Consider the following 26,475-nt stretch of genomic DNA (forward strand, 5'->3'; position numbering starts at 1 on the left):
TGATTTAGTTTAGTTAGATAAAATAATTTTTATGTTTATTAAATTAGTTTTAATTCGTAAACGGGTCACATCGGGTCATATCAGGTCACCACAGGTTGACCCGAAATTGACCTGTTTTCTTTTCGGGTTCATCGGGGTTTGACCCGATTCTGACCCGAACTCCCAAACCCTCAACCCAAACCCATTAATTTCGTGTTAGGTTCGTGTCGTGTTTTCGGGTCGTGTCAGGAATTGCCACCCCTACCTAAATTGATTGTGAGGAGCATGGTAAAGGGAATAACTCATGAGAGAGAGAGAGAGAGAGAGAGCAGGGAATAACTTGTGAAGAAACAATAGAGAGAAGCATTCCTTCATTGTGATTTTGACCAATACTACAAATATTTGTACTACTACTATTCATGCCCTGGCATACACTTTCTTTCTGATCATCAATAGAGAAAATGGATAGCAAATCAAAAGGATCCTTGACAGCCATGGATAGCAAAATGCACCGTTCCAAGAGAATTGGGAAATTAATCTCCAAAGTATAGTGTTGATTCGATTGCTTATTTTTATATCCCCATAAAATGCCACCGCCTCTAAGTAACTTTGCTACAGCAATTATTCCTTTAATCCTCCTTACGACTCTGCAGGAACATACCCACAATCAAAATCCTGAAAATTATTATACCATACAAGGATGATAGTGGTAGAAACTCACAAGTTGCGGCAGGTAGAGCTTGAGAATCATGCTCCCTCCTGACTGCTTGTTTTGTAACTTTTGTTTCAACTTGGCGGCCCATTTCGTCCACATTTCTACGATTTTTGGAATGAAAATCTTTGCAGCTACTGGACCGAATGCCATAGCCACCCGCTTTACAACAAGTAGAACAAGTGCTGCTTTCGGGCTTGAGGCTGCTACTGGGCTTGGGAGAGCGGCTAGGAGCGACGGTGTAATTCAAATAAGGATTACTTGAACTACTTGAAATGAACATAGAAATTGGATGTAAAATTGAACTACTTGATAACGGAAGCTTGCAGACAATTGAACCTTGAATTTCTTTATTAAAATATTTGGAACAAAGGTAGTGGAATACAAGGAAGTGGTATCAGAGCCACACACATACACACATAAGTAGCATGCATATTTAAGACTTTGAATTACTATTACCTTATTTGAATTACTCTCTATTTTGATTTGGCTAATTCATGCATTTATGTTTACATATTTTATTAAATTTTTACTGAAATCATTTGTAAGACTTTGAAGCCTTGTGAGACCGTTGGTAAGTCCAGGATAGGATGTTTCCGGCATAGTGCTCAGTTGTTCTTGATTAGGTAAAAACTTTAAATAAATATTAAACATTGCTGCATTTCTTAGACAATTAAAAATATGATCTAATTCAAAACAAGATAATATAGTACAAAGTCATGAATATCATATGCCTATAAATAATTCAGATTGGACTATCCCAGAAGAAAAAATAGAACATATTTATAGAATAGGCCCTTTAGATTTCAAAACAGCATTATCAGTTAAAACACATGAAGAAACAATATTCATTCAAGAAGAATATCAATCAATTCCATTACTAAATCATAGTACAATTCAGAAATATTTAAGTAAAGGATATCGATACATTCATATAGGTTTAATACAAATTGCAGTAAAACCTCTATTTCATTTAGGAGTAGACGCCCCAATATATTTAGCATTAAGAGATATTAGACTCAAAAGATATAAAACTTCTTTACTTTCTATGATTCAAACAAATGTATGTAATTGACCCATATATTTTAATTGTGCTCCAAACTTTTCAATAGATAATAGAAACTTTTATAATAATGCTTTCTGGTTTGTGGGAGGACGGACTTGAAACTTTTATTTAATCCGGATTTTTATATTGGCTTATGAACAAAATAATAATAATAATAATGTGAATGTGTAAGAGAAATCATACCCGTAGGTAAAATAAAAATCCAGTTACGCCGGTCAGATGAATTTTCTGGTGGAGGGAGAGGGACTTTTGACATTTTATTAACCACGTGGTCAGGTTAGTGTTTTATTTTGAAAATATTCCCATGAATTTGAGAAAATACCACTTTCACAGAGTTGGCCAAAGTGAAGTCCCAAAGTGCGGTGAAGATCAATTTTACGCACAGAGTTATTTAGAGTCCGATTGAATTGCTATTTTTTAAAATTTTTATACAAAAATATATTATAACGATTTAATGCATCTAAAGTAAAAAGATAATTAATAAATATGTTCAAAAAAATATGAAAATTTTTTTAGAGGAAAATGACTGTGAATTATTATGTTTAATAAAACATATTGAGTAATGTAAGAAGTTTAACTCTTAAAATGTTACTTAAGATCGATGAGTCTTCATTTGCAATAAATAAGTAATACTTAGTTCAAATTTGAATTTCACGTGTGATATTAACTTTGTATGTTCCACACACTCACACACGCCAGTTTACTTAATTATAGACAGTCATTACTGTTCTAAATTTGCTTTTAATAGCCAAATGATTACTTCAGCCAAAAAAATTTTAAAAATGCTAAACTTTTGAAAAAAAAAAAAACATTCAAACAGTTAGATAATTTCTCTACCATACGACCCCTAAATTGTGAGGAGCATGGTAAAGGGAAGGGAGTGCATCTACGGGAATATTTTGGGCTAAAGTAATAACTGCATATACCAAGATTTGTCAACAATGCCCATTCCTGGCATCAGAAAAGTGCCACATGAATTACGTGTGCTTTTTATCTGTTTGTTTGGCTGGAACTTTTTAAATTTGAGGCACTTCAGAAAGTTCAACTATTATATCCGCTTAGCAGAATTGAAAATCACATACAATCTTATCTCTTTTGCTTAGTAATTGACAAGCGACACCATTTTGGAGCAGTTGGAATATGCAATTTCTCTGCAAATTTTTCAAGATTTTCTAACACTAGGATAAATGAAATAGTGGTTGAATAAATCTTATTATTAGGAGTTGTTCAATATTTTTAGTGTTTGGTTATTTCTAGTTTGTTAGAATTTTCAAAATTTTGTTAAAATTGTTTAGGAGATTCGTTAGCAAAAGATTGTGTTGAGTTGTTAACAAGTATATTTTTTATTTTTGTTAAGATTTGTTAGGAGATATCTGTGATTAATTTGTTATAGTACCTATATAAAAGACGAAATTGATGAATGAAAAGTAAGCTTTTTTTTTTCTATTACTAAATAATGCATTGCTTCTTAATTTATGTCCTAAAAATCAACAGGAACACAATGTTGAAAGTTCTTTGGAGGGACGATTTGGTTGAATTTTTGTGGTGTTTAATTCTGACAAAGGATATAATGGCTTATTTGGGGTGCTCATTTTCGTCATTGAAAAGTAAAGGTGGCGCCTATCTTGACCATATCAAAATTAAGAAATCAAGAGATGGCAAATAGAAAGAAAGAAGAGTAAAAAAAAATAGTCTCAAGTCTCAACCACTAAAGAAAGGAATTAGCAAATGCTCAAGCAGCATCTTTTTCGGCTGGACCAGTCCTACAATCCACCTTCTGCTCTTATTAATTACTTTAAATTATCCGCACAAATATATCATTGCGATTTGGAGTTGATACCTTTCAAATAAATAATTATTCTAACTTTTATTATAGTAACTGATTTCTGCACGAAGCTAACAATGGTGTAGGGTGTTATATCATGGTGGTGTCGAATTCAGCAGGGTAGAAACTGAATGAACATTTGTCACGTGAACGCTCACCATTAGAGGACACTAATTTTACCTTAGAGAGTACCGATCGATTTTGCACTTTTAATAGTAAATTCTTAACTTTTGCTACTAGTCTCTTGATTTCCGTACTAATCTGAAATGGCGAAAAAACACCCTTTTGGGCAGTTAAAGAATATGCCTGGGGTACGATTTCGTATTAATAGTACTAACAAGATTAGTTTGGTTTGTGTACGCAAGCTTTGACTTTCCAGTTTGGGGCATATGTTTTGGTATAATCATGTTTGGAGGATGCACAATTGAATGATGTTCAGGAATTGGGTCATAAATCATTTCTTGAAAGAATTCTTATCGGCCCTAAAACATTCGCGTGTTGGGAATGGAGTGTAAAAATAGGGCTTGAACACTGTAACTTACTAGAGCACCATGCCGTTAATTGGTGGCCATGACTGAGAGTCTGAAGGTTGAATAGACAAGTGAGAGTCTGAAGGTTGAATGGATCTGGTCTAAAATGAGACTTGCTAAATTGCACTCTCTGACCCAAAATATGGAAGATTAGTTTCAAGGAATAATTTTAGAAAACCTGCCTTGACGTTTTCGACAATTTCAATGATGTTTCTTGAGATTTGTAAAATTATACTAACCTCTCGAAGGTTAAGATTTTGATAACAAAATCATTCCAAATCAAAAAAAAAAGTGCTTTAAGAAGAGATACAAAACTTTTATTTCACAACTGACCTTTATGCTTGTGTACAAGTTGTATTGTAAAGAAATGAAAAACAAATTAATAAAAGCAAGGGAAGGTAAATGCAAATAGCAAATAACAAAAAATAAGTAGTAATTGACTTTCCCTATAGAACTAAACCAATGGTTACTGTATTGGATTATAACGGCTAATTTTTCAAAGTCCTTACCATTTTGCATACAAATAGCATCAAGAAGCATTAAGATGGATCTCATTTTTACTTCCAGTAACAAAATTTTAGATGGAAAAATAGTGATTTTGTGTTGGGTTATGCAAGCTGAATGTGAAGTATATGTGCAGAAACTATAGGAGGAAATCATAAATTTCATCCACATTCTTTAACATCAAGAACAAATGTTGTAAGTGTAATCGCAAGACAATGGTGAAGATTTTTTAGAGTACAAAAAATCCAAACAAATTAGTGATCCGTATATCAATTTGGAATATCAATTTATGAGGGTGGATAAATATTTGGTACATAAATTGGCACCATTTTGTAATTGCATGTTAGTATTCATCATTAAAAAAATTCCCAATAGCTATTTTCGTTAATTAGTTACTATCAATTAATTAGTGTCCTAATTACTTAATTGCCATATGTTAATTTCCAATAAGACATAATATTTTAGGATACATGAGTAATTTTTCTCCAATCACACACTACATGGGAGGTTAGTGTTATTTGAAAATTTCAAGGGAGGCGAGTGAAATTGTCCGAAATCTCATGGGAGTTTTGAAATTATCCCTAGTTTCAATTCTAAATTCTAAAAAAGAAGAAAGAAGCAGCGGGGAAGAATGATAGTTCGATGGCAGAAAATAGTCACCCAATTGCAAGCATCATGTTGTCTTTCAATTTTCACCATGCATGTTCCCTACTATTACTATTTATATTGAGAGATGTAGAATTGTTTCACTATGTTATGTTATTTTATCTTTTCTTTTTTTTGAGGAAATGTTATTTTATCTTTGAAGTCGTGTGGGAAAAGAATATTTCCTTTTTTTTAACTCTTATCATATTTACAATTGAAATACTATTTAACAAATTTTTTTTGTTGCATACCAAAGAGTCTACAAATGACATGTTCCTCTTCCAATTTTCACCAAGTATTATAGGATAAATTGTCATCCAAATATGCTTAGTAACATGAATGTATCAATACCATGTAAAAGTTTGTTGGGGAAAAAAGAAGAAGATGAAGAGGAGGAGGAAGAAGAAGGAGAGGAGTAAATCTGTCTGACAGAAATAACTCAAAAATAAGTGACTTCTCATTCTTTGCCAAAAACAAGATACTATAACACTTAATTGCTAGAAGACTCCTCATTCAATTTGCCAATTATTGGATAAGCACTAAGCCACACATAGATGGAACCAAAAAATATTAATGGGTCCGTTTGGATTAGTTATTTTTTGGGGCGTTTTACAAAAAATTTACTGTTCATATTTTGAAAAACAGTAAATGCTGTTTGGATTAGTTGTCGTTCACAAACAGATTATTTTTGAAAAACAAAAGTGTTTGGATTCACTATTTTTGAAAACAACAGTTAAATTTTTTGGAGTTCAATAAATATCCTTCCTAAAATACTTAATGTCATTTGTAGTGATACAATTAAACGTAAACTTAATACATAGAGATTTTCATAAGTGTACATGCCAGATATAATATGTCCGTGAAAATATTAATTATTATTTTGGCATTGACAATCTGCCTTATAGTTAGAAAAACACAAAATAGATAACGACCAACATGTTCTATAAATGTTGGTGATAGTACATGTGATCGGCTATTGTCTCATATTTTCATTCCAGCCAGCAATTCCTTGAGCTGACATATCAAGTGGTTGTGCTCCGGCCTTTTGGTTGTCCTGATTTATATTATCTGCCAATGCTACATCAGCTTTTTTTTCAACAAAATATGCGTCATTGGGAACATGATCGCGCATGAAGTTGTGCAAGGCACAAAAAATAAGGACAATATTATTTTGTGTTGCCATCAAATAGTTCTGCATGGGGCCCTTAAATATCGAAAATCGCTTCTTCAAGACACCAAACGTGCATTTTATAATGTTTCTTAACGATGCATGGTGTCTGTTGAAAAATGCTCTTGCTGCCCGCTCTTGTGGGGTTCCCCGTGTACCCTTAAAGGGAACAATAAATCCTGACATATTTGTGCATGTCGCGTCCACCGCATAATACTTCTCTGCATATCATGTAATTATAATTAAATCCATTATAAATATTTATATTTAAACAAAGCAAAAACTCAATTAGGCAAGGCATTATTTGATTTAATTTTCACTCACCTACTGGTGGCATTGAAAAGGCACAATTAGGATCAAGTAAAACATCTCGTAAGATCCTAAAATCATATGCGCTACCCTCCCACCCTACCCTGATATAAATGAATCTCATATTATGGTCACACACGGTTAAAATATTTTGTGATAAACTGTCATGCCTGTTCCGGTAACGATCCCTGTTTTCGGCTCTACACCACGCTGAAACGTGTGTGCCATCAATAATTCCAACGCAATCCTAATCACAATAGGCCAGCGTTTAGTCTCCAACAGGTTTTCATAAAAAACTAATTTAACAAAATAACCCTTAACCTTAAATCAGGGTCAGAACAGCGCTGTTCTGTATTCTTGGATGAGTAATGTGATAATCTATTGGCCTGACCAAGTCACGCTCCAATCGAACGAGAGATCGAAGGCAGCGTCGTAGATGGTGGTCCACTGTCTCGAAAGAATGTTGGAATCTCTTGGCTAGCACCCTATGTCGTTCATTATGACTCAAACACAGAAGATAAATGGCGACAGACTCATGAATTCCCACCCGTTGTGTCGGGTGGGGCTCCCAATAGCCCCTCTCAAGCAACAAGTCACATAACTGCAAGAAAAGAGGAGTTTCCATGCAAAGGTTGTCGAATATTCTATCTCGATGGCCGTTTATCAGTTCTACAACCCATTAAGCACCTGACTGTGCACCATCTCAGATTCGTCGCCGCTGCAAAGGGTTTAGGTATGGATCGAATAAGGCCAATCCAACAAATACAAAAATGGTGAAAGTCAAAATGAGCTCATTCTCGTCTGATTCGTCAGAGAAATCCCCATCATGCGCATAATTATCATAATCCATTTCAAGTGTTATTGATACAGTTTCATTAAAGGTGAATTAGAGAAAAAATGTGGCAACAGTAATGATCAATATCAAAATCAATTGACTCCTAATTAACAAAAAATGACTTAAAAATACCTATACACCTGCAATAATCAATTTGGAGGAAATTATATGCGATTTACAAAGACAAGTTATTAATTGCCTTTTCAAGACAATATACAAAAGTCAGTGTTAGTAACAAATAGTATCCCTCAGTCACTATAAATTTAGAATGATACTAAAATGTATTAGCCAGCAATATCTTAAAAATACTAGAGCAATCACTTGATTGGCCACAAACAATAACCTTAAAACCAAAAACAGGTTGATAACTTGTCATGGCCCCCCAAGCATTCTAAATTTAAATACTATCTCAAGTCATTGCCACAAAGTCATCGTGAAATTAAATACTATCCAACACATTTATAGTATTTGGTCATCCTAATTTCAAATACTATCCAAACCAGCATGGTCACAAAGTTATCCTGAATTTAAATACTATCCAACACATTCATTGCCACAAAGTCATTCTGAATTTAAATACTATCCAACAATTAGTCATGGCCACACTCAACATTAAGAATTGTAAAATACTCAACAATCAAAGTCATGGCCACAAAGTATCCGGAATTTAAATAAACAAATGACAACATTAAGAAAAAAAAAGTCTAAGTTTCGGTAGCAAAAAATACAATTAACGGTCTCAAGTATAAACAAACAAAGGCAACAACTCAACCTTCAAATAAGTACTCCCGATGAACAAGGCAAACGACTAAAACGGGGGTAGGGGAGGGGGCTCCTGAGTGTCAGGCGGGAAACAGCCTTTTAACTTCATAAAGGTAATGCGGTTGGCGTCTGATCCAGCTAAATTCCAAATAGCCAACTTTTGAAGATCCTTCAACATTTCAGCAGTGGCGTATTTAGCTACGTAGGCCACGTTCTCTATACCCTGAAGTTGTTCCATGGTAACTTCATAGTCGATTTTCTTCGAGGGATCGCGGCCGAAACGATGCTTGTTCGGAAAACTAACCGACACACTCATGCTGCTGCTCTTCGTTCGACTAACCAGCGACTCAATGGTATCAAGAGCCCTGAGATATCTATTTGTCACTGAACCAGAGGCGGTGGACATAGGACTACCGCTTAAGCAATCACCCGACTTCCGCTTTCCTTTCCCCTTCTTCCCTTTCGCTTCATTCGCTCCTACTACCTCAACTTCAGCATCCTCGGCCGGATAGTCCGACCTTCCCTTTCCCCATGCACATCGTGCAGCAGTTTCCATATCTTGCTCCTCGGCTGAAGTACGGGGCTAGTTCTCGAAACCAAAGCTGAAGTTTCCGTTGCACCTTGATTGACAAAGACCTCCTCAAGCAAATGATAGACGGTGCAGTCATTTTGAAATTTTACAAATTTTGGGTTGACCTGGTAAAAAAAACACAGCCAAAAGGGAGTTAACGGAACCAGCTCATAAAAGTATTAAAAATAGGTTTTAAAAGATATAAAAACTCACAATTATTCAATAGTTATACCTGCTCCATCTTGGCCCACTTGCTATTGTCCATAAGCCAGGTAAACTTCTGGCTATCCCAACCCAGTCCCGTTCCCCGCCTCTTGAAGGCAATGTACAGTTTGGTCAGCTCTCGCAATGCATAGAATTTGGCTCTTATACTATCAAAGGAGAAGGAGGTGCTGTATTGGCCGTTCAACCGGCGATGGATTTCGGGAACCACATACACAGAAATGTTATTGTCCCTAATTTCACTAGCTCTATGCATGTTCACAAAGTGGTTGGCAAAATCAATTTCGTGCTGCCTAGAGAAATATAAATGCTCCTCACCTTGATTGCGCCTTTGTTTTCTCATCTTATTAACTCATAAATAAATCCAAAAACAAACAAATAAATAAAGTGACAGGCATGATTATTCAAGGTACAGAGACGACATAATAATAACCAAATTAGAGGAGGAGCAAGAATTACCTTGTAGTAATTAACAATGCACAGCCTTAAATCGTTTTTCCTCCCAAGCTGAGTTGGATTTTTGAGAATTCTGGATGATTTTCTGATTCAATGTTGTGTTGACATAATATAAAATTACTGACCATATTGAACAAGGATAAAAACAAAGGAGAATCAAGCAAATATACCTTTGGCAGCACGGCGGGTAATAGGGGGCATGTAGTCTTAGAAAACAGCAACCAGAGTAACCAAACTACCCTATTTTTTAGCACCAAACAGCAGTATGAAGTTAGACAAAGACATCAAGTGTTTTCGAGGTCAAAAAGAAAAATTTAACAGCCTTAAATAGCGTGCAGTAGTTCATTCAGGGAAAAAACACAGAATTAGGCCATAAAGTAAGAAAAAATAACAGTTAAACAGGTTTTCCATATTAAGGCCATAAACCAAAAATTAAGTAAACATACTAAAGTAAGAAAAAAAACACAGAAAATTAACATACTAAAGTAAGAAAAAAAACAGAAAAAATCAAAAATTAACATACTAAAGTAAGAACTACTCATCCAAAACAATATTACACAACACGGCTAAAACAGGTTTTCCGAACTGTTTTCACGCTCATAACTAAAATAAAACTGACACACTCAAGCAGCAATAAGGTTTCTGCTGGCATTTGAAATCACTGGAATAAACAACAGTCAAATTCCAACGCTGATGGCTATGGTCCAGCAATTCTGGATGGTGCTTTTGACAATCCAAACAGTTAAAAACTTAAGTGCTCCCATTTGTTTGGGTGCTGATTTTTTCCTCTTGTATGGTTAAATCAAATAAAGTGACAAAAAGCAGAAGAAGATATTAGGTTGTCACACATCAGCATCCTCTTTAAGCATTTATTGATGCAGTTACTATTTCTATTTTGCACCTACAGACCATCTAGTTGTAACACATCAAAAAGGAAAGGTAGCATCTCAATTTCTAGTAGTTGCAGATCAAAGATGAACAGCATGACAAGAATGGTAATTCTAAGGAATTGAGATATCCATAAAGAAAGGAACAAGCTACTTCTTCATAATGGTTCAGACAAGGGAAGCAACAATAGTTCTTAGTTTAGAGTTTTATTCGGTTGGAGTAATTCTTGTGAGATATGATATAATTTCTTTCAATTTCAATGTAAAGAAAAATTTTCTCTATGTACATCAACTCTGTGATTATACATCCTTTGGAACAAAGCACACTTGTTCGTGAAAAAATCAGAAAAAAAACTCAATTTGAAATACGGCTAGAATGTGGAAGCAAGTTCAGAAAAGCACACTAGCTTTTGGGAAACAACTTGAGTGTCTTTTCAAGAGCCTTTACTCGTGAATATATGCCTTCAATGCACGGCATTCAGATTAATGCTTTCTATTATATCCAATAATTACCATATCAAACTGTCTCAATACAAGTTGTAATATTTTCCTAGATCTTCTTACCAAACAAAAGCACAGTATAGTAATTATTTCAGCATGCCAGAAATAATTGGTTCATTTTTACTTAATTAACAAAAATAAGTGTTTCTCTCTTATTTTCGCAGTATAAGGAAAGACAAATGGTATGTCATTATTTTCTTTCTCTTTTATCCAACCAAATAAATCCAGGGAAAATATGTTCGCATTCATTAGCTCATCAGACAAAGCCAGTTCTAACGATGCACACATAAAAAGGTTTTCAAATTATAAAGCAAGCAATTTTGTGTATAATCATTCCAAAATTCTCCGGAAACAGAAAAAAAATCCGCAAATGAAGTCCATTCTTGGATGAAATCGAACCTTATTCATACTCAAGATCGCAAGTGTATCGCATATATTTGTGATTTGGCCACATCAATTACACATTTTTAATCTTCCCCATCGCAAAACAATCTAGTTCAGAAATTATTCTTTACAATAGAAGGCTAAGAAGCATTTGAAAGCAGGAAAATGCCAAAAACGTACCTTTTTCGACCTGTAGAGCTGAAGAGGGGGTCAGAGGTCCTTGCTATCAGAGCTGAAGTCGCGCTACGAGTCTCTGCTTGGATGCGTTCTGAAAACGTATGAGTCGAGGCAGAGTGGCCAAACTCAGTCGTCAAAGGTGCTTTAGTGGAGCATTTTGCAGAGGCAGAGATGTTCACGTAAGGGAATCTCTCAGCGTTTACACTCTTGTGCCTTTGGGAAAGTGGTTTAGGGTTACGTTTGCAAAGAAGGGTCGAAAACAAGACAATTGGGGCTTTTGGGAAAAATGACGTAGTTTTGTGTTTCTTTAACTATACACTTAATTGTTATTGGGTCACAACATTTGGTGTTATTGAAAGACAAAAACAGTTTTTGGAAAAAATTGCAAATCCAAACGGAGCCATTACTACTTGGAAGAAGCAAACTTTAATAATATCAAGAATCGAGTAGTATATGACATAGAAGTATTTTTAAATCTATAATTTGAATTTATAAAGAACATGTAAACAATCAACCACTTCCATTGCATTCCTAATGGGAAACCTTTGAGTGTCTTCTAGAATTAAGTGGCTCGGCAATTGTTCCAAGTAATTGGCATCTCAAAGTCAAGTTAAGCCAAGCTGGTATAACATAGATCCGCTTTGGTACAATCACGACTCAGATTGCGGAATCGGTCATCCGATTTGTGTCTTCTGTATTATTGGTTCTTACGTTATTGTACGTTACGAGGTTACATTACAACTTGTTTAGGTTGTGAAATTATGGCGTCACAGCTGTTCTAATGACAATCAGTTTTAGCTAACTTTTGCGAGTGGATAAATTTTGTTTTTGATTTGATTCAATAACCCAAAGGAAGAGAAACAAAAAAGAGTTTCATGCTAAATGCTAATTCGCGTGCTATTTGAAGCTCCTCATTATATTTTATGGTTATAAGTGTATAAGAAAAGAAAGAAAGAAGTATAAAAAAATGAAATTGTGCAAATTAACTTCATTGCAACTTTCATAATAACTTTAACCTTTTTTTTTTTAAGTTGAACTTGAAATCGTATGTTTGATTTCTTAGACGAAAGTGAGAAAACGTTCAATGCACGCCAATGATGTTGAACATTGAACATTCTTTTTTTGGCATCATACAAAATCATAAAAAGTTAACATAATTGTAGAATTATTTCAGTTCTTAGATTGGATAAACAAAAATGATAACAAAATATGATTTATGTATGACCAATAGACGGCTCGCCCAATCAAGGTGGAAACTGGTGTCTTCAATGTTTGACTAGGCAACATGACTTTGGTTGTTCACAATTACTAGGCATGCCTATCCAAAAGAAAATTATACTACTAATAACCTGTTTAGTAAAGTCACAATCTAAAACCTTGTTTGAAAAGGGATTTTTTCATCAAAAAATCTCTACGTTTTTCGTGAATATATTTTCAATCACCTTTTTATCTCACATATATCAAATTACTACAGTAATTACAATCCAAACACGACCTAAGCCTTTAGATTTTAGATTGGAGAGGGGGTGATCCATGCAAGTATCATGTCTAATCCATATTACACTGTTCCAAGAGAAGTTCAATTGGGAAATTATTCTCCCAAATTTGATTGCATTAAGAGCCCAATTTACTTCACTCCATGAGTCAACCTACAGTTGCCAATTAAGAAAGAAATATCTTCTACTTTCTTTTCGGTCAGAAACAAACTGTAGTATAATCATGGCATCCTTAATCAAATCATTAAAACCTAAAAGCAACTTAAATTAAATTTGGAGTTAGTCACCGCCTTTGTGGGGGTGACAGGTAATTTGACAGCAATCCCAAAATTCGCCGCCACAAAACAATCAGCAAGGCCAAAATCCTCGGCCACCCCATACACGAGAACAGAGAAAACAAACCCCAACTCACCACCATTATCGAATCCAATGACCTCAGATCCTCCACAATCACATGTCTTTTTAAAGAGAAAGAGAAAAACATTTAAATCAATGTGATATTTTTTTTAAAACTCATTCACTAAATATAATTCTTTCCAGAACTCTTAATAACTGAGAATTCAAATCTTTTTTTAAATAGAAAGAGAAAAACATTTAAGTGAACACGATTTGTTTTTTCAAAAAATAGCATTTACTAAATGCATTTGTTTGTTTGTCTAGACATTTACTTTTATGAAACATATTTAGTGAATTTTTTAAAACTCATTCACTAAATATAATTTTTTTCCAGAACTCTAAATATCTACGAATTCAAATATCTTTTTAAAGAGAAAGCGAAAAACATTTAAGTGAAGACAAATTTTTTTTCAAAAGATAGCAATTACAAAATGCATTTTTTTGTTTGTATGAAACATATTTAGTGAATTTTTTTAAACTCATTCACTAAATATAATTCTTTTTCTAGAACTCTCAATATGTTCCTTTGGAAGGTTATTATAATTTGGGAAGTATGTCTATTGAAAGAGTTATGCTTGAACCTTATTATAGCCACATCCTATAGGTTAAAAATCATTTTGTTGGAAATATTTTAGACAATTCAGCTTATTCTTGGAAATATTTTAGACAATTCATCTTATTCCAAAATTATGGCTATAGCTCTCTGGATTGTACAATCTAAAATTTCAAAAGCTTTAGCTAAATTACCAAATCTTTTCAGTTAAACCATCATGGACCTACATTAATTCCTTTTCTACGTCAAAGCCTACTTCTTACACTAGTACGATTATGACAATCTCCACATCATTCGTCCAAAAAGATCAAATAATGCAGTTAAGATTATAGTTAAACACTAACAAAAAAAATTATACAATAACATGGAAAAGAAAAAAAAAACTAAAGCTTCCCCATCTTAGTCATACTAGTATAAATACCAGTGCTACGAACAGTAGATTGCATTTTTGAAAAAAATTACAATCTATAGAAGAATTTAAAAATAGTAAAATATTATAATCACGGGCACATGAAAGTATATTTAAAAAAATGAAACTTTGTAATAATAATTCAATATATGATAAAAACATCTCCATTATTTATAAACTATCACTTTGATGAAGGTTGGATCCTGAAAAAAAATAGAAATCTATATCATAAATTGAGCGACATAAGGGTCCAATTAAATATAATTGAATATTTAATTTGATAAATAAATGAAATACTTACAAACATTTTGCCTTCGATTTGATAATCTTCTACGAAGGCGTGAACATTCTTCACACCAATCAATTCTGAGTATGATCGCCAGTATTGGGGGTTTAATTAATTCTGTTGATTTTTGTGGAGTTCATACTATAAATTAGAATGCACGATTTTTGCATGAACTAATGCGTTGGTCGAACAATGCACCTCTATTTTCCTGACAATTAAAAGCATACATAATTCAAAATTATCTTTTGTTTTAGATAGTTTGTAAATAATATTGTATAAAAATATATACATATGAATAATGTATACCTTTGTTTTTAAATCTCTAAGACAAAAAGTATCACAACGAAACATGAATCGTGCATGCCTGTCTTGAAGAGCGAGGTATAGGTTACCACTGAAATCTCTAACTTCTATGTTAACATTGTATCTGTTAAGAAGAAATTGTGATGTATGATGTAAAAAATTATATTAAAATTCAAAATATATGAAAATAATTACCTGACAATAGTGTCGACTACGTCATTACAATGGATACACACCATTTTTACAAAATGAGATTGACATGGTTGTCCACAATTTTTGCATAACTCATGGAACATATTGTCTATGTTGATACTTTAAATGTAAGCAAGTATCCGAAAATATTTAATCTAAAACAATCCAAAGAATGTATAGATTACAATTATTAATTCGAAACTACATATAGATACTTGTTCATTACTTAAATTAATTGAGAGGAATTGTACTGTAGGTATAACTGCATATTCGGATATTCATATTCTCTTAGCATTTGATATCAATAATGCTTGGGACATTATAAAACTGCATGACCGCAACCACGTCACTAATTTCTGAGCACATTTATCATTCTCAAACCTGCAAATTTTTCAAATATATATTCGTAAAAGTATGAAATATTATTAATAATTTAATATTTTGGTATTTGTAAAACTTACCAACTGTGTAGGTATTGAGCAAAATCCAAGTAGTAATTGACATATAATTTGCTTGCTCGAATAGTATAAAGTGACGGTCCTGCACAATGTGCTATATTTATTGATAAACTATAAAAATAAAATAAAATAAAGTGAAAATAAATTGAATTACCTTTATGGGAATCAGTAGTGGCATGACGACCATCTGACACGCGTGGGCTAATAAGGATACCAACAGCAAGTGGGAAGAGATCTTGCTCAATCTTATCATGGAATTGGATTGGAAGAGGTTTAATTATAGTGGGAAGATGTGTGAGGAGAGTTAGTTGGAATTAACTTCTTGTTTGAGGGAACATGGGAGTGTTTAGTTGGAGTTAACTTCTTGTTGGAGTTAACTTCTTGTTTGGGAGTGTTTAAATGTAAAATGCTATAAAAATAGAGTTGAGAGTGGGAAGGATTGTGAAGGCTTGTTGCTAAAAATCCCTTCTCAAATTTATATAGATATAGATTGGACTTTTCTTTCTGTAGGACTGGGCTTTCATCCAAGCACAAAAAACATGAATAACATCCGAAGGCGTTTTACTTATTTATGCCATCAAATATTTCCAAAGGCTTCGCTTTTTATGGATTTTGTAGACGCGAAGTAATATCTTTGAGAATTCCACGTACACTTAATAACAAGTAGTAATTTGTCCCATGTAGCTACAAGTATGGAATTTTGCCTTATTTGCAACTAATCTTGTTATATGTTTACAATAATAAAACCTGTATAGATAGTTAATACCAATTTAATGCTAACTTTGTGTGTTTTTAAATTTACCTTTATCTCTATCTATATCATAAATTTACCGTTATCTCTATTTGTATCTATACTATGTATAAAGTCTGAGGAAGGGGTTTGGGTTAAAATATATGATCATAAATATTATATATTTTTGATTGCACACGCATTGGGTGTGTATTGAGCACTAGTTTATATAAAAGCCTAACTAAAAAGTTCGATCGTGTAAACTCGATGCATGTAAATTTGGCTTCACATGAACCGAAATTTTGATCATGAATAGGTCTTCTCAGGTTCCTATAGTTGTGCATATATGCATTTGTTTGAAAAGAACAAAAATGTTATGAAGTAACTAAAGATGTACATGTTCATTTATATTTTCGAGAAGATTGATTCATAATCATCCACAAGATTCATTGGTACACTGAATGAATCCTTTCATTATTCATTAGTCTATTTATGAAACTATTCAATTCTTGTACTCGAAATACTAAATTCATGAATAAGGGTTCAATAGAGTTCGTGTACCTTTGATCCTGTATTACCTATATATAAAGGGATCCTAACCTCTTTTGAAATATCTTTTGATCAGTTGAAATATTGAAATATAGTTCTCAATTCTCTCTCTACTTCTTTTTCTAATATTCAAATTCTTATTTTATCAGTTTATTTTATTAGTTTTACAATATAAATCTTTTTATCAACACTTAGATGTCATGGATAAAAGAATGGTGACTATTAAATAGTTGAATAATAGTTTCATTTGACATCTTTCTCGCACATACGGTTGTGAATAGAAAATTATTTTATAATTTTACAAGGTGACATTATTACAACTCCATATGTTTGAGATTTACACGTTTAAATAACTAATCATTTCAAAAAAAAATTATATTGGTGGAAAACATTAATTTTTTTTCGTTAGGAGGAAATTCATAACAGTAAAGACTTAATCATGGTCACATCAATAAATTTTATGGCCACACACACATATATATACATACACTGTAGGAACGTATAAACCGGTTTCCCCCAATTGAGGTGAAAAGTAGCCCAAAGTATATTTAAGTTTGATTGGCCCACATTATTTTGGTTCAACTAAAAAACAATGAATATGTTTGGATAATTGATTATTTGCGACAATTAATTGGTTCAATTAAAAAAATAATGTGTTTGGTAATCGTCCCCTAATTACAAGGGGAAAAAATGTATTTAAGCAAACAAAATTAATTTTTTATACATTGATAGTATAATAATTTTTTAACATTAGCAACTTTAGATATATAGTGATATTTTTTACATTAGCAACTTTAGATATATGACACATATGTATGATTGAATTTTAAATTTAAATTCATATTATCTGTCATAATCTAAATTTGTTAATGTAAAAAAGTTATTAAAAAAAAAGATTGGCACATCAAAATTGGCTAATTTTGATATATTTGAAAAACAAAAAGACGTTGTTTCACTGAGCCCTGATATACAATAGGTTTTTTTTTTATCGGATATAATAAATCTACACTTATTTTATACTATGGGGAAGGGAACCTAAAGAAATTAAAGAAAAAATCGAAAGGAACTGAATCACTTATCAATCGCATTCATTTAAAAGCCACTTAAAGTGATTTGCTGCATTTTAGTGACAAATAGTAAAAGAAAAGATTCGAATCTCGACCTCCCAACCTACCAACTTAAAGGTTTCGGCGGTGGCCAATGAGCTAAGCTTTTAGCTCAGTGGCTCCCTAATGTGCAACAGGTTCATGACTCGGAATTGGGTAAAGCACACGAGTCGAAAATACGATGGCTGCACCACTGCTGAGGGGCCTGCCACTCCTCCGTCACCGCCTCCACCTCCACCGCCGCCGCCTAACACTTGGCTCGCTCTCTCTCCGCCCGTGGTTCACTTCTGTGGAATCCATCCCTCCTGACGACAAAACTGGTCCTTCCACGACCACCCAGACCACTACCATTCCAGGACTGAGCGCCAGAGACTCAGTAGCAAACCCCAGAAGATCTTGGGACGACCCAGATTACCGAAAATGGAAAGACAAGGAAGCTGAAATACTCGAAGATATCGAGCCCGTAATTTCTTTAGCCAAAGAAATCATCCATTCTAACAGGTACAGTTTACATTCCTTCCTTGCCCATTTTGTGTAAACCCAAAAGAAAAACAAAAATGTAGCTCAATTGTCCTCCAATGTCATTCTTTTGCACCATTGCTCGTTGAGTTCTTTTCTTAGCTAGTCTATCAAATTTGGTAATTGAGCATGTGTTTGCCGGTAAAGAAGGTGCAACTAGTTGAATAGGCTTAACATAAATTTAAGCTACAATTTAGATAACCAGCGAATAAGCAAATGCACTTGATTGATGCTTGTATAGTTGAATTCGTCTATTTAGTGTCATGTTAATGTTGCAAAAGTGGTGTCCGAATATTATTTTACCAAAGGCCTAAATACCATCCTTTTTCATGTACGAGAAAGAAGGCATTGTCTCCGAATGATACGCAGTTGAAGGCTTTAAAATCAAATACTATTACGAACTTATCTGAGGTCGTTAAACATTGTTTTCAAAGAGAGGCATGTGTTTGTAACGCTATTCTCCTCTATTGAAGTCTCTGTAGTCAAATAGGGCTTCCTGTTGAGGACATTGTGATCTTTGTCTACCTCAATTGTCCGTTAATGTGGGGCAAGCTTGGGTCTGTGTTTTGATTTGTCCTTCTGCTCACCATGTTAGACTTTTTCATTTGGTTTTGGAAAACTGATCTAGGTTGTGGAGTTGTAGTATGGATAATATTTGGTGATTTGGAAGGCATTTCCCTGTTGTTTTCTTGATCTTTCTGGATTTTAAATGGAGTATTAGAGTTCCTTGATTTTGTACCATCAGTTTTGTTATATTTTCCACTCCCTTTTTGAACCCAAAATTCCATACTAGTTGCTTTTAAAAGCATATGGACATAACCTTGTTGCTGATTAAGGAATGTTGTTCTTTTCCTTGTATGTTTATTTATTCATTTTTTGGGGTTGGGGGGAGGGGCGAACGGACAGAATAGCTGTCTCACATATAGTGTCAGGTATCATTTGCTATCATTGCTTTTTTGGTAAATGTATGCTTAAGGCTCTTTCTTGTTCCTTTTCTTCTTCTTCTTCTCTTTAAATGTTTCCCGCTTATGATGTCTAATAATGGCACTGTTTATTCTTGTATTGGAGTTTGTCGATTGTTCTGCTTTCTTTGCCTTATAGGTACATGGATGGTGAACGGCTAACTGCAGAAGATGAGAAAACTGTGATCGAGAGACTTCTTGCTTATCACCCTCATTCTGAAGATAAAATTGGATGTGGACTTGATTCAATCATGGTGAGTTGCATCATGTGTTTAAGATATAAGTAGTTGGTGGAGACCTGATAACTGAGTTAAATGTTTCTCCAGCAACTTGGATGCTAACAAAGTTAAAACTTCACGATATTGGGTGGTTATGTTAAATTTATTCTAGTGCCAGGCTTTTTGGGAGAATTTGCATGGTCAAGCCATTTGAACAAAGAAGAGAACTTTCAATAATCGTACTAGTATTTTGGAAATATATCTTGTGAAGATGCATTCTGAATGGTTTCGTCGGGTTTAATTATCAGCTGCTAATCAGTTTAACTGCTAAAGATCCAGACTTGTTTTAGATGCCAACAGATGCTCCTAAATTGTGTAGAAAAGATTTCATGCAATCATGGAATCAGTTGAGTTGGATAATGTTTGAAAAAAGTTTTTGCAAGAGCTTTGAAATCTTCCATGCTTTCTTCTTGGTGTTTGCATTTTTTTTTTCCCCGTTTGTAATATTCCTCCCGTTCTCTCTTCTTCTTTTCTTTCTTTTTTGCATCTTCTTTGTGTCTCTTGTTTTCTCCCAGATCACGTCATGTTTTCAATTATGAAAAGTCTGAAGTCACGCTGCAATGCTCTTATTGACTTTTCTTGTCATTCACGACATGCAAGCCTATGGCTGCTTTCTGTGGATTTGGGGCATAATTGATGGAAACTTATTGCTTAATACTTAGTTGTCGTTCCTTTCTCAGGTAATATTTTCTGAAGAAAGAAGCTTGACAAAAGTTGCTTGTAATTTTTTTTAATCATCTGTTGTAATTTTTTAGGAATTTCTTTCTACTTCATCAACAGTAGCTTGGAACATCCTTTGCTTAATAGTCCAAAGTTTGATTTTATCCAAGAAACAGTCAGTTGTTTTATGCTCCTTTGCTCAGTGTTCCAAATTTGATTTTGTCCTAGTAAGAGTCAGTTGTTTTATGCTCATTCATTTTTAGATCCCTCTCTCTCTCTCATGTTGCATTACTGGACTTTCAACCAGGCACAAAAACATGAATAACCTCCCAATGGTTTTACTTGCTGATTTTTTGCCATCAATTATTTGCATAGGCTCTTTCTTGTGGATTCTGTACACAGGAAGCAACATCTTTAAGAGTTTCATGTGCACTGGACAGCAAGTACGAATTTGCCTTGTGTATCTCTAAGTATGGATTTTTCCAGTGCTTATTTGTAACCAGTTTAATTACATCTGAATAAAGCCTAACTAAAAGGATGAAATCAGGAAAAGTAGGTGCATGTAAATTCATCTGAATAGTTTCACGTAAATCAGTGGAAAGTGAATTGGAACATGACCAGGTGTTCTCAGGTTCTTGTAATTATGCATATAAATTTTGTTTGATGACAATTATCTGGTTATCAACACTTAATGACATAGATAAGAGGATGCTGATGTTTAATTAGAGACAAGGCTAGTTCATTTGGCATTTTCCTCCTCTCTTAAATAAGAGATGAGGCCAATTTTTTGTAAGAGGCAAGAATCAGAAGATCAACTTTATTAGCTTTTTGCTGGCTTTCTTATATGACCTCTGTATTGGGGTGCTGGTGACGTCATGGTCTGCACTCGCAGTTATATGGGTCTAGATCATGCTCTTTGAGTTAGTAATCTCGTCACTTTTCCAGTTATTTGTCAGTCTCCATACCTTTGTAGAGAATGAGGTGAAAATTATAATTGATGGAGAATTGATTATGCATATCTTTGAGTGGTGGTCGCTATTACTTTGACCTTTCAAGAGATTTTGTGTTGAGCCAGTTGGCAAACTCTTCAATTATGCATCGACAGAACGTCTCTTGAATTTGTACTTTGTATGCAGGTGGATCGGCATCCCCAATTTAGACACTCAAGGTGCCTCTTTGTCGTGAGAACTGATGGTGGATGGATTGACTTCTCCTACCAGAAGTGTCTTCGGGCTTATATTCGAGATAAGTACCCTTCTCACGCTGAAAGATTTATAAAAGGACATTTTAAGCGTAGCAGCAGTTAGGTGATAATGCAGTATATGTTGGAGTTTAGCCAAGTATGCGTGAGATATTTTGGTGCAAGGATGGTTTTGCTCCTGCCGGAGACTTCATGGGCACAAATGCAATACTCAAATTTCCTGTCTTTCCATTTGTCAATGTGGTAGTTGCTAATTTGCTGACCGGCATCTTATGTTTGTTTTATTTGGCGGGACAAGAGAAAATGATTTGTAAGTTAATACTAGTTTTGCTGAGTTGGGTAAGTCTCGTGGGCTTTGCTACTTGTGCTGACTGCCTTGGATATGCATCTTCTTTATTTTTTCTTTCTGACATTCGACTTAATGATCCTCCACGGAAATTTTTATATTTGCAGCTCGCATGATCAGAAACATGAAAGATCTGCCAATTTTGCTTTTATATTCTTGTGTACCCAATTAAGAACAAAGTACGATGCTGGAAAAACATACAAGGGTTAGGAATAGCTGGCTGAAAGAAGTCAAACAGGCTGACTTGGTCCATTTTAGCTTTCCAAAGATGAATCGGAACGTGTGATACGAAACCAAAATAATCAGTTGTTAGCAGTCTTTGCCTTACAATTTCACATATATGTGCAACTATTTACGTATCTGTGGGAGGACTCGCTTGCTTCAGCCCCAGCAAAACGATTGGTATCAGGCCATGAGCCATACCCACTTTTTAGAGATTAGGTAGATCATGAGCATACCCACTTTTTAGTTATCGTTGTTGTAGGTAGCAACAGCCCACAACTGTGTATGCCGTGGGATCATAGATTTAGTGACCATGCAAGGACAGCTGCAAACCACTGGGCTTAAGTTCTTCCTTGGACTGTAGGTGAGGGTTCAAACCTTACCTGCAGTGAAAAAAATTTAAGAGTTGTGTCATAGTACTTTTTAGTTATCTGGCAAAAAAAAAAAAGAAATGACGGCTGCAACTGTGGAGTCCGGAACATGAGCCCCTTAAGGAGGAGACAATTTCATTAGCCACCAAGTTTTCTTTTCTCTACGGTGTGGTGAAGGTAGATGTATCCGAAAAATGGAAACATCAAGTCACGATCTCATGTACAGTGGTTGAGATCGAGCTTGAAAAAGTCAAAGCTTTGCCTACCGTCCAGTTGTATTCCTTTCCAATTTTTGGGCAAATAGCATAAACAGTAAGCTGGCCCAAGTTCAAAAGAAAATCGAAACCGTAGTTCATACGAAGGCGAATTGCTGGGTAGTTCGTTTGCAATGGATTTGAGTTAATGTGTTGTTAAAGCAAGAAAAAGCATTTTAATGGTCAATAAGAATGAATATGGAGGCGGGTGTTTGATTCAGATATTGGAAGATGGCTGCCCCTGTTAAACGATAAAAAGTTGAAGAAGAATTGTGATGATATATTTCCAACAAACAGGTTTCCACTACATTAAATCTTTTATCCTACACAATCTATCCTCTGCTTTAGAAGAAAAGAATAATCTGATGACTTGTGATCATCGTCCAGCAAAGAAAAGATATGCACTGGCATCGCAGGCCTCTCCATCGGTTTCAGTTATTTCTTTTTGTCTCTTCTTCCAGTCCCAGAGAATTGTAACTGCTCATGTTTGCAAGAAACACCTCCATTTTCCTGGTTGCACAATACTGCGGATTCGATGTTTTTCCCTCAGTTGACCCAAAAATATTCCGTTCTTATTGGAAAGACTGGAACAAAGAATCATGGCTGACAAGCCTGCTGGTGAATTATGTGCAAACTTTTTATCGTAGCTAAGTTGTAGTTGCTTGCACATGCTATTTTGTGAGGACAAACATGTATCATTAAAATCAGGGCTTTTGGTTGGGTGGGCTGATGAAAAAGAAAGAACTCACAGCAGGAAGGGAACTATCCTTTGTGCTCTTGCTCTACCTCTGCATGCCATAATGAGCTTCTCAATTGTTGTACTAGTACAGATTGCTTTGAATTCTTTGTTGCACTTGACTAACTTGCAAAAGAAAAAGTATGAAAATGGATTAATAACATAATTAATTGGTTGAAGACTTCTTTCGATAGCTACGGTATGTGACGACATTTGAAGGTTTGTATGGTCCCATGAGGCCATGACCCCCCATCAGCTAAAACAGTACAATCTACAGGAAACCATGCGTAAGAATGGAGATGAACGGCGAGTTCCAATAAAGGGTTTTGGATTCCTGTGGTTGTGATTAAATTGCAGAGAAAGATTGGTACTTTCTGCTCAGAGAGTGGGAAGAGAAGAGAGTCGCGGGTTGATCAGAGTTTGACCAAAATGAACAAACAAAATGGCTCAATTGGTGTGTGATGTTTGAAGGTAGAAATGCGAAAAAAGGAAATGATCATCAATCATCATACTCCTCAAAGCCCAAAAGCAAGCGTAGCATGATGGCCTCACTAACTTGCACTCACTGTATAAATCAGCAGCAACTACTGACTACTTTCAGTTATGGTTAATTCTGTACAGGTAATTAATGACCTTTAGGCTGTAATTTCATATGTAAAGAAAATGAATAAATAAAAAGAACAAAAGTTTGTACTCCATTACTCGTTATACTAAACCTCTAAGGGAGCATCCACGATCCATTACCCCCTCCAAAGTCCCATCAACCTACCACTCCTTTTCCTTCCAAAAAAAAAAAAAAAACCCACCACTCTTTTTGTTTCTTTTTCAATAGGAAGAACAAAGAGCTTCAACTCAAATTGATCATGCAGTAGCAAGTTAAATTAGGTTATTATGGAAATAGAAAATAAAATGTAGTCCAATAGTTAAACCCTATACACAAGTGGACTATTTGAATTGGACTCCCAATGTTCCACTTAATTATTCTCTAATAATCCAATTCATGTATCAGGAAGAAAAATAATCAAGTGGTCAAGCATCAACAACCATTTGCTTCCTTTCGGTAAAAAATGCACCGACTACCATTGATGATGCATGAACATTAAGTGCTTGCATCCGTTTCTTTTTCTTTTTTCCTTTTTTTTTTTTTGGCCTTTTTGGATGGTGGTCTCTAGCCTCAGTACTTCTTGGAGATCGAGCCACAAAAGAGGGAGGGAGGGAAGAAGAAAAGCAAAGCAAAGAAAAGAAAGAAAGCAACACATCATAGCAGAAACCCTACAGGCACCTATATTGGCGAACAACTTGTACAGCTATATGCTATAATTCATAATTTCTATTACCATGTATAACTCTGGTAAAAATGCAGCAAGCTGCCTCATGTTTCTAACTGTTGTGTTTGAATCAGAATTGCATACTTTACTACAACTGCTGCTGCTGCTACTACAGCAAACACATAAATACATCTTTAATTAATGGCTCAAAAGGGGAGCAAGAAAGGGCAGGACAAATCTCTCCTGCTGCAGTTTCGCCCTCCCTAGTTACCATCTCCATCTGTACTCTACTCTGTCTTTGCTCTAATTGGTGCAATTGGACGGCAGTTCTTAATACTAGTAAACCCAAGCATGCATATTATAAACCAAAGGGGTTGACAGTAAAAGAAACCATTGATTTAGGAAGGTGGTGAATCCTTTCCACTGTGTTGAATCTCGGAAAGTATTAAAGAATCCCCCGAAGAAAAAACAAGGTAGTAAAAAGGAAGGAATGATATTGAGGTTCAATTTAATCTTCTTTGGACTTGTGGGCTGTGGCAGCACTGGTAGCAGAGTCTACGCTTTGAAAGCAATAACTAGCAGAGTGGCATAGGTACCATAAGGCATGCTGCGGTGCAACTTTTGGCTGCTTTTTGTTTGAGACTATTCTGCGCTTTTGGTAAAGAGCAGAAGAGATCTATCCGCTACTCGTACACGAGAAGATCATTCCATGATCCACGATCCTTCCAGCAAAAAACGTATAAAGCGCATTGAAGATTTAACAAAAGCAGGTAGTTCTTGGTAATTCTTAAAAGAAGACGGGAATTTTAGAGCTCGAGTATTCATGTAATCATAAATTAATTATGCAAAAAGTGATGGTAACATTTCGGGATATGCAAACAAGAAATAAATAATGAAGTAATTAGCAGGCGGCTTAGTGATATTGATGCAGCTGCGTGATTCATGCCAGTCTTGGCTCGTACCACAATCAGCCAGAAAAGAAAAGTGAGACATCTGCGAATTTTGCGATTTATAAATGTATGATGGAAAGGTTTTATCTGTAACGGCATATACTTAGTGCAATTTGGTGGCCCTTTTTTCTTCCCCCTTTTTTCCTTGTTCTTTTCCCTCCCTGAAAATTTCATGCATGAGAGGCTTTATTGTTTGTGAATTAATGATCATTAATTATGGACTGGCACACTACTTATAATGCATGTAACCATCAGATGCTCATGGAATTAACATATTATTAAAACATTCATACTGAGTTGGAGGCAGAGACGACTCTTTTCTTATTAATTATTGGCCTCTACCCTTGGTATAGTATACTGCACGTTGGCTAGTTTGCATATTAATCTATTAAGCATGGCAAAATGTCATTTAGTTACTTAACATAGTCTGAATTTTTTGCTTTTCTTACCGAAGGAAATTTTGTTTTTTTCGTAAAAAAAGGGACCTATGGGATATTGATATTCCTCTATGTTGGAAATTTGATGGGGAAGAACCTACTTTAAGTTTAACGCCAAGCTCATACAAGTAGAAAATGAACAATTTGTTAATGCTCCAAAGTCTAGAGTATGACATAATGATCTAACTTCATGCATTTTATCAAATAATTTACAGTGCCATAATTGGCTTAACATTTCACAAAAGAAATTATATATTGCT

At 34.7% G+C, this 26,475-nt stretch overlaps 1 protein-coding gene and 1 long non-coding RNA gene across 4 annotated transcripts; one reads left to right on the forward strand and one right to left on the reverse strand.

The window, feature by feature from the left end:
- Window positions 1-8,163: 8,163 nt before the first annotated feature.
- Window positions 8,164-11,968, reverse strand: LOC113713224 (uncharacterized). Of its 2 annotated transcripts, XR_011822220.1 has the most exons (5): window positions 11,537-11,968; window positions 9,755-9,824; window positions 9,588-9,669; window positions 9,139-9,219; window positions 8,164-9,031 (listed from the first exon to the last, which is right to left on the reverse strand). It is a non-coding gene; the product is annotated as an uncharacterized lncRNA (long non-coding RNA). The 2 variants fall into 2 exon arrangements; XR_011822219.1 differs by having other exon boundaries at window positions 9,139-9,669; window positions 11,537-11,966.
- Window positions 11,969-18,096: 6,128 nt separating this feature from the next.
- On the forward strand, window positions 18,097-22,077 carry LOC113713441 (protein DCL homolog, chloroplastic-like). 2 transcript variants are annotated; one of them, XM_072069810.1, is made up of 3 exons: window positions 18,097-18,512; window positions 19,632-19,746; window positions 20,806-20,967. In XM_072069810.1, the coding sequence occupies exons 1-3, from the start codon at window positions 18,193-18,195 to the stop codon at window positions 20,950-20,952; spliced, it is 582 nt and encodes a 193-aa protein (XP_071925911.1). In that variant the 5' UTR covers window positions 18,097-18,192; the 3' UTR covers window positions 20,953-20,967. The 2 variants fall into 2 exon arrangements, with proteins under 2 accessions (XP_071925911.1, XP_027092968.1); XM_027237167.2 differs by lacking the exon at window positions 20,806-20,967 and adding an exon at window positions 21,567-22,077 and having other exon boundaries at window positions 18,110-18,512.
- The last annotated feature ends 4,398 nt before the right edge of the window (window positions 22,078-26,475 follow it).

This window comes from Coffea arabica, chromosome 10c (genome assembly GCF_036785885.1).
Source record: "Coffea arabica cultivar ET-39 chromosome 10c, Coffea Arabica ET-39 HiFi, whole genome shotgun sequence".
In the NCBI taxonomy this organism is placed as follows: Eukaryota; Viridiplantae; Streptophyta; class Magnoliopsida; order Gentianales; family Rubiaceae; genus Coffea; species Coffea arabica.

Bases quoted from the DNA above. Each gene is read 5' to 3' on its own strand.
- LOC113713441 (XM_027237167.2), top strand. From the start codon at position 18,193: ATGGCTGCACCACTGCTGAGGGGCCTGCCACTCCTCCGTCACCGCCTC. The intron at 18,513-19,631 runs GTACAGTTTACA...TTTGCCTTATAG, and splicing joins GAAATCATCCATTCTAACAG to GTACATGGATGGTGAACGGC. The intron at 19,747-21,566 runs GTGAGTTGCATC...CTTTGTATGCAG, and splicing joins GTGGACTTGATTCAATCATG to GTGGATCGGCATCCCCAATT.